This window comes from Neovison vison, chromosome 13, assembly GCF_020171115.1.
Source record: "Neovison vison isolate M4711 chromosome 13, ASM_NN_V1, whole genome shotgun sequence".
Taxonomy (NCBI): Eukaryota; Metazoa; Chordata; class Mammalia; order Carnivora; family Mustelidae; genus Neogale; species Neogale vison.
The window spans coordinates 29261731-29277478 of NC_058103.1; the positions used below are offsets into that span (position 1 = coordinate 29261731).

The following is a 15748-nucleotide window of genomic DNA, read 5'->3' on the forward strand; positions in this document are numbered from 1 at the left end:
TAGCCAGGGCTGCCCCTGTGGCCTTTGGCTGTATTGGGCTGTGGAGTAGGTGCTGTCGGTCAGCCTGGGGACACAGCTGTGCCAGGCATACCGGCCGGGAACCCTGCCTTACTGCATAACACATCCCCTTTGAGATTTGGCCTGTAATACACTCAGATTCCACTGCACTGGAAGGTTCCATTAATTAGCTGACTTGGCCTCCATGGTCTGGTATGAAACCATGTGCTGTGTCTTCCAGTCCCCCCCAAGGTCATTTCCTGTACCCGTGGTGGGAAGGGAGTATGCCAAGGCCAAGCCAACAATCACCCAGGGGCCTCTGCACAAAGAGTTAACCTGACTATTTAAAAATAACATGTTCCAATGATATTTGCTCACAATCCATTCAGGGGAAAGCACTTGCTGCTTTGGCAGGGGGCTCGTTTGTAAAAGGGGATAATGACATCTGTCAAGGTCAAGCTGGCTCTTGAAAATGTTCTTCCTCTCTCCCTGCCCCACCTCATCTACCCGCCACCCTTGGTCTACACCCGCCACCTCAGGCATGGAGCCTGCCCCAAGGAGCGACACATCCATGAAGAAAGAGCTTGATGTTGGTTCAACAGGGGCTTCAAGGGAGGGAAGTGAAGGGGTTGAGGGCCCCTCTGCAGGGGTGGGTGGGGAGGGGGCAAGGAAGGCTTCTCAGAGGGTGACACTTGAACCAGGCTCCATGGCAGGCTCTGCTGCCTGGCCAGTCTATGGAGCCTGCCCACCCTCTCCATCCAGGTCCAGGGCCCGGCTCCCCCTGCCCCTCCTCCCCGCCCCAGGCCAGAGGTGGGCCTGGCTGCCTGTAGCCCTGGTCTGGTCCCCCTGAGCCCAACCAGAAGAGACTCTCCCCGTCTCTGCCTGACATGTCACATCCCCCTTTCTACTCCTTTCAACCCTAGGAAGCTGGGCTACAGGCTCCAGAGAAATAGAAAATAATACTTAAAGGCAAAAGCACACGGTTTTGGGCAGCCACGCGCTATGATATATTCTTATTTTGGCTCCTCCAGCTGCTGAAATTTGGTTCAGAAGGAAAGCCAGGCCCAGGGGCAGATCTTTTGGAAAGGAAATGCCCCCCCAACCCCGCCACTGTCAAGTAGATAAGAGGGAGACAGGGAAGCAGGGAGCCCGACACGGGACCCTGAGATCATGACCTGAGCCGAAGGCGATGCTTCACGGACACGAACCATACAGGTGCCCCTGTGTTAACTCATTTAACCACATAGTAACACCATGGGGGGCACTAGGGTTCTCCCTGCTTAACGGCTGAGGGAATGGCTGACGGAACTGAAGTTCGGATAGATTAAGGAACTTCAATCAGGCCGTACTATTTACACGTGATGAAGCTGGGATTCGAACCCAGACAGGATGCCTCCAGTGCCAGACTCGTAACCTCTGTGCTGAGGTACCGCTCGAGGCCTAGACTCCTGGAGCTTGGGTGACTCCAGAAATGCCCAGCCCTGGTTCTGCTGAGCTGCAGGGTAGCCTGGGATGGGTCACCAAGAGCAGCGGTGAAAAGGAAGTTGCCCACCTTGGTGCCTGCTGTGAGGACCAACTCATCTGGCAGGTGAAGTTTTACATTTCTCTGTAGAGGTTCTACTTGTGCCCAATATTAACGGTTCTTGAATGGGCCTCGAGCTACTAAGGGGCTCAAATGGAGTGTGTCCCATTATAAGAAGGGCGAGAAGGTAGATGAAGGAGCAAAGTCCAAGCCACCCAACAGAACGCACTACTGTCTCTCCTGCACTGTTAGCGTGAATCCCAGTTCGCACGAGTCAAGATATTAGAGAAATTAAGTCTTGTGCACTCAAGGGGTTCTATCAACCAGCCCACAGATGCGTAGAGAAGGGAGGACATCTAAATATTCCATCAAGTCTTTTTTCAGAGAAAAATATCGTTCTCCTTAATTTTAAAAGCATTTTTTTTTTTTTAAACCCAGGAAGCAAGTAAAATGCAATTCATAGATGAAAGAGGCTTCTCACTTGACCACGGCAAGGCTTTGTTCCTGCCAATCATTCTGCGAAGAGGAAGAAAATGGATACTTCGGATGAAAGGGATCCATTTCCAAAGATCAGCGTTTGGAAGGGGCAGGGTGTCTGGATTCTGTTTCATCTGCTTGGTTGTCTTGCCCAGAGTAACAGAAGGGATCAAGGGCTGCTCTTTGAGACGGGGTTTGTTCGGGGACAAGTGGAGCTGCGCCCACATGAGACCCTGCCCAGTGTGTCAGCCCTGGGCTGCCCTCGACCCCAGTGGCTCCCGGCCAGACGGACGAATGGATCAGACAGATACACAGACACAGGCCGTCCGTCTCTCGGGTAACCCCACAAGTTCATCACCTTCATGCTACATCTCTCCTCCAACAGATGCACACACCCCAAAACATACTTCCAACTAGTAAAATGTGGGACCCAAGCAAGGTCCCCCCAGCGTTCACAAAACAGACACTTAAAAAGACGCACGAAGAGAAAAACGCCCAGGCTCTTCCAGCATTTCTCGGTGCAAGCTGGCGCAGCAACAGAGTTCACCTCCTTCTCTGGATTCAGACCCTCCCTGCCATCCCGCCGGCTCATCAGGCATTGTGGGGTGAAGTCTTTTCCCACAGTCAACAAGCACCTCAGCCTGAAGATCGCTTAAAGGGAGCTCGCACTCTGGCCCCCTCTGAACTTCCAAAGAGCCTTCTTTTCTGAGCCAGGTCGTTAGCCAGCCTAGTTCTGATGAGTACTTCCGGCTCAAACTTTAGAGCTGGTAAGACAACGTAAAACGTGGTAAGAGTCCACAAGACACATCCCACGACATGGCATGTTGGCTGTCCTCCTTCAAGACCTGCCATCCATGGGACACGCCTCAGCCACTTAGTCCTAAAATGTACTTATCCAGGACGCCTGAGTGGCTCAGTCGGTTAAGCCGCTGCCCTTGGCTCAGGTCATGATCCCAGATCCTGGGATCGAGTCCCACCTCAGGCTCCTTGCTCAGCAGGGAGCCTGCTTCTCTCTCTGCCTCTGCCTCCTTGTGCTCTCTCTCTCTCTGACAAATAAATAAATAAAATCTTAAAAAAAAAATTAAAAAAAAAAAGTACTTTTCCAACAGCTTGGCCATTCTGCCAGTCTTCCCCACTAAAGTGCGCCCTGGGACAGAAGTCCCAACACCAGCCCTAACGTCTCTAATGTCACTCCAGATTTCTGATGTTTCTGAAAACCTAAGGCCATGAAGAAAACCCTTGAAGACAGCCTGTGTATGAGAACACCTGAAGTCAGCCTGACTGACCTCGGGGGGCTTTTCACATCTTATGATCCTTCCACAGAAGGCAGGCCTCAGCCACAGTCCTTGCATAGAGTGCCAGGCCTAACCCATTATCTCCAACTGCCTCTTCCCAGCCATCTTCCCCTCTCTCTGGGGAACTCCATCAATGGTCTCTCACCACGACGTCGTGGTGAGGTGCTGGAACTTTCCACCATCCCCAGTCTTCTGGCTACCCTCCTTTGAATGACTGATGCCTTCTGGCCCTTTCTAGGCCTTGTTTTGGGAATGGCAACATTCAAGAGGATGGCCCCTTACTGCTTTTAGCCTATATTTTCTCCTCTCTGAGCAACAGCTCTGGAGTATCTCTGGAGACAACAGCTCTGGAGTATCTCTGGAGATACTCCAGATACCTCTGGAGATACTCCAGAGGTAGCTCATCTCCAGAGGTAGCTCTGGAGTGTCTCTGTCGTACCAGACTTGCTCTAGGGGATGACTGATCTCTCAGGGTGACACATCAGCTCTCTTCCTGGCCCCTGCAGAGGGTGGGCTCAGGCTCAGCAGCACCTCTGTTGCCCCCAACTCCCCTGGGCCCAGTCCCTCTCCAGCTCACAGCCCTCTTCAGAGCTCTGCCCGCTTCTCTTTGGGAAGCCCTGGGAAACCCCCACCACTGGCCTCTGCTCCACACTTTTTCTCAACCTGTCAAGCGGTCTGGAGGAAGGCCCGAGTTTCCTGCTAATATGGTCTGGGAGAAATTAATTTCTCCATCTTTGCTTTATCAGCTCCTGTCCATACCACTTCTTAGCTCCCTGTCATGCTCCTTCCTCTCCTGAAAGTTCTTGTTCCTTTCTCGCCCTCTAATCTCGTGCATTGCCCCCAAGAGCCCAGGCTGACATTATCAGATGTTAGGTGGATAACATTTTGTCTGCAAAGCCTGTCCCTGTCTCATAATTCTGTCCTTGGCTACCCTGAGTCTCTGTGCCTGCCCTGGGCCTGGGCACCACTGTCCAGCGAGCCCATTCCTCTGCCCCTGGGCCTCGGGCAGCACCGTTTCTGCCTCTCCCCTTACTCCAGATTACAGGATAACTGGTGTGGAAAATCTTGCTCTGTGTTTCATTAATTCATTTGGGGTACTGGGAATGAAACATGCCATGCAAATGTATGTAAATGTATGCACTTATGCAAAAATGATGTGAAAATATGCTTTTAGATTCTCTGGAAGAAGTCTGCTCACTCTCCAAGTTCTTCCCCTTGTCAACAACATTACTCAGTAATTCCTTATCCCTTCGCCTCACCGGTCCCTTAATATCTGCCCGCACTCAGCTCTTGCCTCCCTTGTCTTGTGCTAACTCATTATTAATATGACACACATTATTTCTGCTCTCCCTTCTCTCTGTATGTGAATTTAAACACACAGATGAAGGCTAAAACTATTAGAAACGTGTTCATTTTCACTGGGGTGTAATTTACATTTCTTTTGTCAAGTCTGACCTTCTATTAACTTTAATGAATACCATCTGCCTCCAAGTCATTACTGCTTTTCAGGCAATATTCACGTGTTTGTGCTTCTGCTTAAGTTGTACCTCTCCTCCAAGCTGGGTCGGGCACTCTGGTGCAGGCCACCACGAGCAACCCTAGGAGTTAATGAATCATTGTTCATCACGGAACAAGCTGAGCTCCTGACCACATTCATAGTTCTCTGCTGTGGCCATGTGCCTCCTGGGCCCCACCTGCAGTGGACACGGCTTCCTTCCTCCAAAACAGCCCCCTCCCACAGTCCCTCCACCTCCTCTCCTTCCTCCACCCCTCCACCCCCAGCAGTACTGCTGGCGCAGACACACTTTCCATCGTCTGTTTTTTTCTACGACCCACAGCTGGCCTGTACGGGTTCCTTCCCTGGGAACCCCCTTGGCTGGTTCTCGGGAAGTCGCCAGCGCTCAAGTTCTTTAAACTCCTTCTAACTCCGCCGTCCGCACCCCCTCCACCACAGATGTCTTGAGCCCCTGGCTCTTCCCTGCTGAACACTTCTGATCACTCTGCTGACCCCTGTGCCTCAACCTAGGGACCGGCAAACCAATCTGGTTTCCGCGAGGGCAGAGTAGGACCTTTTGTGACTTGATAAGAGACTTCAGTTCTGTGCTTTAATTTGTGTCTGGTGCTAATTTTATCCCCATTCATACGTCTGAGGATGCTGAGGTACCAAGAGGGTGACTTGCCCGTGGTCCCAAAGCCAGCAACTGACAGAGCTGGGATTCGAACTGCACCCTTGTCTGGCCCAAAGCCTCATCCCTGGCCGCTAGAGTACATTGCAAAGGCCACCTTCTTCCCTTCTTAGGCCCCAAGCCATAGAAACACAGGTTTCCTGCACAGCCTGGGGATGGAGGCAGGAGAGAGAGGGCTGTTATGTGCCTGGGCCAGGGGCCTCCCCTCCACAGACAACATGCGGGGGGCAGTCTGGGGAACACAGGTCGGGGGGGTGCCATTTACAAGGTCACCAAGAAGGGGCCGTCCCAGCTGCCCTTTGGGGTCATCCCAATCACAGTCACTGGGCAGTATTAGACTCCAAAGATTGAAACTTCGAAATTTGCAGGCTGCTGCTCTCAACCTGCCTCCAGCCTGGACAGAAATATGTCAGGATGCACTGAGGAAAGTCTTCAGGGTTTATGATGACTGCTTTTTCCCGGCAAGAATGCCTCTGAGCCAGACAGGGCTCAGCCGTTGCCCCTGATCCAGCAGGCAAGGCGCAGCCTCATCCGGGCCGGGCTCACTGGCTACCCGGGCCCGGGGCTGGGTACTTAGTTATAACCGGTACTATACTATAACTTAGTACACCAGTACTTAGTTATTTTTGCAAAGGAAAGCATCCGCCATTTGCCGGGGCGCTCGGGTGTCTCGAAAAACTCCAAAGGTGATACAGAAAACTTTCCCAGTGCGATTTTCCTATTTGATCTTTTGTCTCATGTGTTCCCCTTGGGGATGAACAAGAAATACTTGTCTGAATAATTCATAGCCCCGAGGTAGAAACACGCTGCTTCTTTTCAATAAAAAGCCTGGGTACAAGCGTTGATTATACCTTTTCTGCGATGCTCTAGCAAAGGCACAGAGATCTGAAAAGCTCTTTACAAAACCCTCTTACAATAGAGAGACAAAAAATTAAAAGCCATGTAATATTTTTAATCAAACAGGCTAATGTTTGGATAATACGTAAATTATTTATAAAGCCGTACTGAGCTACAAAATATGCGCCTCAAGGGAAGGTGGAAAGAAATCGAGTAGTTATAATTATGAGAAGGTCTGATTTATTTTTAAAACGGAATACCAGTACTTAGTTATTTTTGAAACTGCTGAGCCCCTTGTACATTTTGCCCCTATGACCTATGAGGAACGGCAGGAAAATGGAGGCTTTGGGATCCTTTCAAGAACTTTACATCTTAGGTCCCAAACTGTACCCTCCTGGCATTGGATGAGACTCACAGCCCATCCAGCTGCTTGTTTTCACTTTACAGAAAGGAAACTGAGTGCAGACAGCTCAGGGTCTTTCCCCAAGGTTAAAGAGCCAGCGACCGATGGCACAAGGTCTGTCCCCAGACAGACTCCCTGTCCAGTGCTCGCTCCTCGTATCATACGCTAACCCCTGACTACGGACCCCGTGCTCCCAAGGGCTGCGGACATGAAGGCTACCTCGGCTTCAATCTAAGCCTCCCCCTTCTCATGATTCATTAGATCAGAGAGAGCCTGCCATTGAGTACGAAGCGCAGATCCCGAACCCTGGCCGGGCACGCAGGCACAGAGAGGCAACTACCAGCAACTCAGCAGCACAGAGTTTGGTACCTTTTGAGTTTCAATTCAGACTCTCACAGAAAGACAGGAGGACACTGCCAGCTTTGTGGGGCAGCTGTGCTCAACATACGTGCCTAACATAGTCAGCCTAACGAGAAGAACCCGGCAGGGGGACTAGTCTGCTCCCCCACCTAACCAAAACCCAGGCGGAGGGAGAGCTGACTCTGGCAAGGCAGGGAGGGGAGCAGTAGGGCCGCCCCAGGCTTCTGGCCTGGCCATCTGGGAGGGACACAGGTGCATTTCTGGGGAGCCATCACCCCCATACACAGGGTGTGAACTAGGTGACTTACCTGGGTCCTCCCAACATAAGAGGGTCCACCTCTCCCTCCGCTGATAGGATACCCCTACTAGCCGGCAGCATCAGAGACAAGCTGGGGTCTCTCTGGCGTATGGACATCCCACAAGGTGGCTGCCACTAGCAGCACAAGGACCAAGGTGACAAGGGCAGTGGCCAGGGGACCAGCGACTCCCACCGGATCCTTGCACAGAACAGGACCACTGGGTGGAGTGGCAAAGGCTGAGCACGACTAACTCCCACGGGATCCATCTGGATAAACCACCCGGGAATGGGCACTGCTGGCCCCAGGCAACGGGACAGCCTGGCAGGCTAAGTGCCTGGGCCTTCAAAACTGGATGAGGGTTTAGAGGTCCCGAGCTACCGGCTATTCCCAAGGGGAGCCCCAATCCAGGAATGGGGTCCCACCCCGGTTCAGGGACTCACCAGTCGCTGCATGCTCCTCACGTGGGTGGGACTGATGGATAAGGCTTCTTCGTACCACCGCCGGGCTTCCTCAAGGTTTCCTCGGAGCTCTGCGACCTGGCCGCGCATGTACAGGACGTTGTGGGACATCGGGAAGAGGTTGGCAGCTTCCTGAGTACAGGCTGTGGCTTCTGCAGGTTTCCCGATGCCAATGTAGACTTCAGCTGTGGGTAGAGAGCAGAAGGCAGATGCTTTCCTGGTTCACTGCCCTTCAGAGGTCCTGCGAACGGCTGTGATTCTGGGGGTGGGGGGCATTTACAGCGCCCCTCCCTTGGGAATCTGGCAGGGGCCCATCTGGAATATGCAGGGCCCAGAGCCAGCCAATCCCCCAGCCTAAGTGGAGACAGCTGCAGGCTGGCGGGCATTTCCGCCCACGGTGGCACAGGGACTCCAGTCACTCCCGGTGTAGGGCCTTGGAGGGCACACGTGTCACCATCTGCCGGAGGGGAGGCAGGCCTGCCCGGCCTGACCCGCCCCACCCCACCAAGGTCACCCACGTTCAGGGCCCACCTTGGTATCTAGGGCACCTGCCCTCATCTCCGACAACCATAACGAAAGGGCTGGGATGACAGAAGGACAAGGAAGCCAGAGGCACACAGCCCGTCAAGGGCACCAGCTCTGCCCCGCAGCCTGTTCTCCTGACGCCAGAAAGTGCACACGGGGTGCAGGCTGTGGCTTCCATGTTGACAGGCAGGAGAGAAAATGGTTGGTCCATCACATCCTGCCCTCCATCCCGGGAGAGGTACCATGCCCTGGAAACTAGGAACCCCGTAACACCAACACAGCCCTTTGAAAACCAAGCTGTCACTTTTCAAAAAGCAGGAAAACGACCTTTTCTCCACTCGCAGGCCTCAACTCTCTTCCATGGAGTCCTAAGTTGCACGGCAGCCCCTGCCTCCCAAAGAGGAGGGATGTTCAAGTGTCACCCGCCCCGGCTCTGGGGTGTGCTCAGGTGCCCTCTTCTCCCGAAGGCCTGTGGTCCCAGTGCTGGGCCTCGTCTTCAAGGACATCAGACCCCTCTCCTCTTTCCTTGGCTGTATCCATCAAGACTACTGCCCTGAGTCCTACTCAGGTGGCTGCTGAGCTCCAGGACCCCCAACCCCTTCTCCTCAGTCCCGCGCAGCCCCTGGCTTGTGGGTTCCTGCCTGGACCACTGGCTCTCTACCTCCAAGTTCCATGCACAGTAATATTTTATGTGTAATAAAACGCAAGCCAAAACAGAAACGGAAGGACAACACAATACAAAAGGAACAGAAAAATCTCACTATTTTCCTTGTGCACCTCATCTGCGGTCTTCTGGAGGCCACTATGGAAGTGCCTTGACTAGCCTAGGGCCTCCTCGGGCCCCTCACCTGCTGCTGGCCATACTGTCTGTCCTCACTGCTGTGCTCCCAGGGATGAGACAAGCCCCTGGCAGTCAGAGCTCAGGAAGCAGCTGCTGAAGGAATGAACGAATGGCGGAATGACTGATAACGGTAACAGCGGCTAATGTTCATTAAGCACGTGCTTTGTGCCTTTCTCCCTCACCTGCACAGGATCCCATGGTACCCAGGTGCGCAGGGCCATTGCACAGACGAGGAAACAGGGGCAGGGGGGCTGAACAGCTTGTCCCAGGTCTCAGGGCCAGCGGGAGGCAGAGCCTGGGCTGGAGACCTGTGAATAGAGGCCCTGCCCCCAGGTACCATCCAGGTCCCCTTGCCTGGCATTCGGAGCCCTTGGTGGTAGCTGGTTCTACTGGCCGTACGAACCTGTGTCCCTCCTGCTCTCCAACACCAGGCTCTGCCCTGGTGAACCCGTGCTGTATCCACACATGATTTTGGTCTCCTGTCTCCTCCAGTAGGGCCATGACACCCCGGCTACCTGGAGGCCTGCTCCGTCGCTGCCATCCCTGACAGCTACTTCTGACCCATGTTTCCTCTCAGACGGGAGCCCAGGCTCTGCGCTCTCTGATGGCTGAGGCCCCGCATGTGATTTCCTGAGGGGGTCCAGGGTCCACCCCTGGACAGCGACCCTTCTATCTCCCCACCTCCAGCTTCGAGCCCTGAAAAGGCTGGAAAAGGGCAGGTGTGTATCACACAGTTGTGGTGTGTTAACGCTGCTGACTTTTTGACTTCAACCCTCCTGGACGGCCCTTCTCTTTCCTGGTGATCATGTTCCCTAACAGCAGTCTCCTCAGGCTAGGAGAGAGCCCCTCAGGCTAGGCGCGGGCCTGCGCCCCCATCTGTTCTTCCAGCCTGTGGGTCCCCCCCGTCGACGGGGGATCCAGCCTTGCACGGAGATGATGGGCTGGCGCAGGGCCCCCCAGACATGGAAACGGGCCACTCCAACCCAGCTGAGCCCCGATAGCAGCAGTGCTGGCTCAGTCCTGCCTCCTGTCCTGCAGAGGTCCAGCTCCCCAGGTGTTCACTGCACACCTGTGACACATGAGGACTGTGCAGGAACAGGGGTGACATGTATCTGTCCTTCGGTTTGGGCCCCGGCCGAAGCCTGACCCTCCTGGGAGATAAACATACTCCTGGTGCCACCACAGGGCTGTCTGCTTCTGTCCTGCCGTGCCCTTTCCGCTCTGGCCAGCCGGCTGCATGCCCGCCATGGTTTTAGGCTACCTGAGTGCTCCAGCTGTACGAATGTTCCTCCCACTGTGCACTGGGCTCCCGACTGGCTCCCGTTTTGAGGGTGGGCTCACGGACATTTCTAAGGTCCTCAGGGCCTATAGCTGGTGGGTTGGGTGACCCACTGGGCCTCTGCCATCCAAATCACTAGGCAGAAAGGACCAACTTGGGAGTGGGGACGGAATGCTTCTAGAATTTTTGTAACAAGATTGGGGAGTGGGACAGCGGCTTAAACACCAGCATGACAATGTACCCATCAGCTCTATTCTGGGAGGGTCCTCTGTGGGACCACGTGTCTCAGGGAGTCTGATGCTATCGCTTCCTTCCTGAGGAATCGATCAGAAGACAGAGACTCCACTGAGTCATGATCATGCAAGTGGGAGAAAGAACCCAGGCCTCCAAGGACTTGTTTTCGGTGGTGCAGAAGTTGTAGGAGGAGACCTGCATGGCTGATAAAGCCTATGCTTCTCACGGCAGGGGGTGGGGGAAGGCAGGTGCGTGGCCAGCTGTTCCCAAATGTGTCTGTTTGAAGCTGGAATGGAAGGACATGGCATCACGTGATACGGTGATTTTCAAACTGTCTTCCGCAGTGGAGCCTCTTCTGCCAAAGGCATCTTAAGAGTGGCAGCTCGCCTCCCTCTTGGTTTGGTCCCTCGTCCCAGCCTCTAGGGCACCCCTGGGGACCTCAGGGCTCCAGGTCCCCCATTTGTAAACCAGCGTCATGAGAACACAGAGGGTTGGGTTCCTGTACCTGGGCTGTGTGTGCAGCTTCGGGCGAGGCGGGAAGGTCCCTCGGCCTGTCCACCTGTCGGCGGGGGCCCGATGTCGGCCTGCAGCTCTCCAGGACGGTGGTAAGGATCGGCCGAGGTGGTGCAAGCCGATCCCAGAGGCAGCTGAAACCGCTGAGGACAGCACTTGGTGCAGCCCCACCACCTTCCAGATGGCAGGGAGGAGACCGAGGTGCAGGGAGGGAAAACCTCTTGGCAGAGCCCGCACCTCTTTGGGCTGGGGGTGTATCTGGGGGCGCCTTTCATTTTACCATGGCTCCTTTGAGACGATGGCTTAGAACAGTCACTCCCCCTTTACGAGGAAATCACGTCTTCCTGGGGCACAGAGTCTTTGGCTCCAGAAATAAAACCTTAGTGCTGGGATTTCTGACATCAGTCGAATCATCTGGAGTGCGGCTAGGGAGGAAGAGGGCTGTACCCATGGTCCCACACAGGTCCAGTTTCCTTTCACTCATGCTTCTAACACTTGTCAAGCACCTGCTTCATGTCAGTGGCAAAATTGAGAGGTGGCTTCCAACATGCCTGCCCTGGGCTCAGGACTGTGCACTGTGCAAAGGTACTGGGCAGAATGGGGCTGAGATCGAGTCTGGACGCTGCTGGGGCCAGGCTGTGTGCCTGGCGCAGGGCTGCGATTGCCCAGAAAGATGCAAAGTGGCTTCTCACACAGGTGCCTTCAGCTATCGAAGCCTGCCCCCCGGGGGTTAGTCTACCCAGAGGGGACACCTATTTTGAAGCTCATACAAAGGAGTGGCAGTAAATGCTGGAAGCAGCCTGAGGGCTGTACCCGCGCGGGTGCTGTCGGCTCTTACATGCCACCTGAGGTCTGGCAGAGAGGGAGGAAGGGAAGGACTCGTGTGCTCCCCAGTCTCACAGGTGAGGCCTGCAGGCAGGCAGGCAGGGAGTGAGGCTGGCAGACTCCCTGAGCCCTGAAAACAATTTCCTTTACCCCAAACCCTGCTTCCCCGACTTGTGCTTGGAAAACAAACCTTAGCAGCTTGGATCCGGGCTAGCCCCTGCCTAAGGGGGAGCTGAGGAGTTCCCAGGGGGAGCACAGGGTGCCCTTCTGAAGCAGCAGGTCCTCCCAGAGCACACCGTCTGTGCTTTCATGAATTCCCTCTCCTATAAAATTCAGCACGAGGGCCTGGGTGAGCTGCCCTCACCCTTCAACGTCACGAAGGTCTCGGGGAAGGGACTGCAGCCGTATCAGCTCTCGGAACTGTTTTTCACTTTTCCCTTGTTTGGGCAAGGTTGGAAGTGATTTTGTTTGCGTGTGTTGGTCCAAACCTGAGCTTCTCGGCAGGGGTCCCAAGCCGGGCCTGTTGTGCCCCAAGCTGAGTGCAGCCCAGGTCCTTTCCTCAGTGAAGGTCTGGCCGAACGCCTCTGTCAGGATCTTGGCTGCATGACTGATACTTATTTCTGACTTTCCAAGTGGCGGTGCCCACCTGCCTGCAGGGATGCCTTCCCCAGCGGCTGGGTGGGGTGGTGGACTAGTTCCTCATCCTCTAGCTCATTCGGGAGACACTTGACCCCATCCAGACCCTGGCCCAGCTGGTCTCCTGATGCTTCCATCCTTCCCCAGAAGCACTCCTCCCCTTTGGCTGACCTTGACTCTTCATTCAAAGGGAAAAGAGAAGCCAGTAGAACAGACCTGAGCATCTTCTTGCTGCCACGTTGACAAGCCCTCTGTTGTCCTCTGTGCCCATCCATTCTGTTTCCCTTCTGCTGTAACTGTGGCCAACCCCTCTGCCTATGCCCTGGACCCCAGCACTGGTCTGCTCTCCTCAGGGATTCAGACCTTCACGTATCCTCTCTCTCTCTCTCTTTGGGAGGAGGAGGAGCTCAGTGTGGATGTGATCGGCCCAGAGGCCATCAATATGCTTCTGGGTCAGCCAGTGCAACCTCTGAGCTTGAATTCAAGCACATTTCCTCCCCAACTACCCCACATTTCTCTCCTCTGCTGCACGGGGGTCTTTCCTGGTACGACCGTGCACCCTGGCCTTGTCCTCCTCACCTGCCGGCGCCCTGTAGCCACACTGGTGGGCTCCGTCCCCAGCACGCGCCGCCCGCCCCCCCACAGCCTCACCTGTCACGGCCACCGACAACTCCCATACGCCACGTCCAACAGGTGCTTTTGTCTGCGCCCATTCGACCTCCCAGCAGCACTTCCTACCAGCCACAACCTTCTCAATAACAGTGATTTTAAGAGTTACCAGGTGCTTGCTACCCACTGAGCACTCCGCCCGCCTTATCTGGGGTAGCTGTCAAAACCGCCCTCATTTTGCACCGGAGCAAACCAGGGCTCACCCAGAGGTGGGAGGACCCGCCCAGCTCACCCTGCCGGAGCGAGGTGACACAGGGATTTGCACTAGTCTGACTGCGCAGCGCACAAGGGAAGGAAACCCCTCTAGCTGCCCCAGCGCCCCCCCCTCCTGTTTCCCTCCTGCCTGACTGACCACCCCCTCTTTGCTCACTTTGGCTTTCCCGGCTCCTGCCCAAATTTTAAATGTGGGAGTGGCTTGGGGCTTGGTCCTGGTCCTTTCCCTTCTCGGTGGACATTCTCCTCCCAGGCCTTCTCATCATACCCCCGGCATTCCATCCTTACTCCCCAGTATCTGTTTCTAGGCAAATCTGAAACGAGGCTGGACTCTCCAGCTGCCTGCTTGTGGCCCTCACTCGAATGTCCACGGGCACTGGACACTTCCAAGTTCAAACGCGACTCTGGTTTCCCTTCCTCCCTGACTCTACCACATCAGTCCCTCCCCACCAGCTTCCCATTGCAGAGAATGGCGTCACCAGTGGCTCACAGTGACTCAGGCCCTGAACACAGGCTTCTTCTCCACGCCCCCAACATCACACCCATGGGAAGTCCTATGGTTCCAGCTCCACGGTGCATCTCAGAGCCCACTTCCCTCTGCCTCCACACTCGGCTCTTTCTCTTCCCACTTTTGCTGCTTCCATTCCATTCTCCATGTTTAGACAAAGTGGTCTTTTCAAAGCCTGTCTCTGACCTTCTCACTCGCCTACTGGAAGTCCATCAGTAGCTTTTCAATGTTTTTAGGATTCACTTAAAGACCTTAGCATGGCTTCCAGGGGCCCTGGCATTTCTCCAACACTCTCTAGCCCCGTCTGCAGGCCTCCCCACCATTGGCCCGACCACTGCCGATCACTGCTCAGGCCTCTGCTCCCCCCACCAGCCCCATGCTCAAACCTTCCCTTGCCTCTGGGTGTGGGGACAACCTCTGCCACCAGTTCTCCCAGGGGACCATGCTGCCCCTTTATGGCACATGGCACCATAAGAATGAAGTGCTTCTCTAATTGTTTTGTTTCATGTCTGTAAGCTGCATCAAGGCAGGGACTGTCGTCACGACCACTGACTCCTGAGCCTTGCTCTGACGCTGCCCCATAGACACGTGCTTGAAGACACTGTGCTGCCCGCCCGAGTGCCCACCCTGGCTTACAGCTGGGGTGCCAGGGCCACACTGGCTGGCTCTGAGTTCTGGCTCCTCCACTTATTAGCCAGGTAATAATAGGCAAGAGACTTGAGAGCTGTGTATCAGTTTCTTCATCTGTAAAGTGGGGTGAATAAGGTATTTATACCTCATGGGGACAAAACAAATTAAGACACACAAAGTCCTTGGAATAAAGTCTGACATATGGGCAGTGCTCCATAAAGGTGTAGATCATTAATCAACCCCCCCCACCAGGGCAGGAGCGGGGGTGGGGGGTAGGGGTGCGGTTTGCTTAATCTAGACTGGCCCTCAATGAGGTAGGCCTGACCCCAGGGGGAACCATGTGTTTGTTCCTGCAGGGGCTCCCTGTGCAAGGACGTGCACACCACCTGTCTGGGCACAGGCCTCATCTCTTCTGGGGGCCTGGCCACAGGATGCCCCCTCCACCCTGCTGATGCAGCCTCTGGGAGGAGCCTGGGAAGGGGGTGGGGGAACGGGAGAGGCCAGGCCAGGGCTGACAAATTTGAGAGAGTATCGAGAGAGTATCGCGGCTTTAAATTCACAGTAGAAATCAGAAAATCTGATCTTGCACATCTAAGAATAGCCGTTGGTTTCAACTGTGAGAGTGCCAAAGTGAAAGCTATAATTATTAGTACGTAACAAGCAGAAATTAACCACCTACCGCAAAGTCATTTTTAGCTGCCATCCCAATGTGGAAATTAAAAGATGGGCACCCAAAAGCTGCCTGGCTTGGCAAAGGCTCTGGTTCAGCCTGGAACATCAGCGAATGTCTGAGTCTCTGATGGCCAACCATGAGGTTTCCATCCTAAGGAAGCAGTATGGCTTCCAGGGAGATGGATTTTGCAGTACAGTAAACTTCAAGTGCTCTAAGGCAGCTTCCCTGACTCTGACTCCTGCCCCAGTTAGACCCCAGAGACACTTATTTCTACCCGGCCTGGGTTTCCCTCTTGCAAAGTGGTAGAGACAACCCCTTCTGACCTTCTTTATAAGACGGTGTTTATACTAACGGTCCCAGAAGATACT

The 15748-nt window shown here is 54.6% G+C and overlaps 1 protein-coding gene across 2 annotated transcripts in view; it reads right to left on the reverse strand.

The window, feature by feature from the left end:
* TTC7B (tetratricopeptide repeat domain 7B) overlaps positions 1 to 15748 on the reverse strand; it is a 247564-nt gene that overhangs the window by 23270 nt on the left and 208546 nt on the right. For both annotated transcript variants that reach the window (XM_044230241.1, XM_044230240.1), the window contains one exon: positions 7817 to 8019. In XM_044230241.1, coding sequence (XP_044086176.1) covers positions 7817 to 8019 — 203 coding nt within the window. The remainder of the gene's footprint in view (positions 1 to 7816; positions 8020 to 15748) is intronic.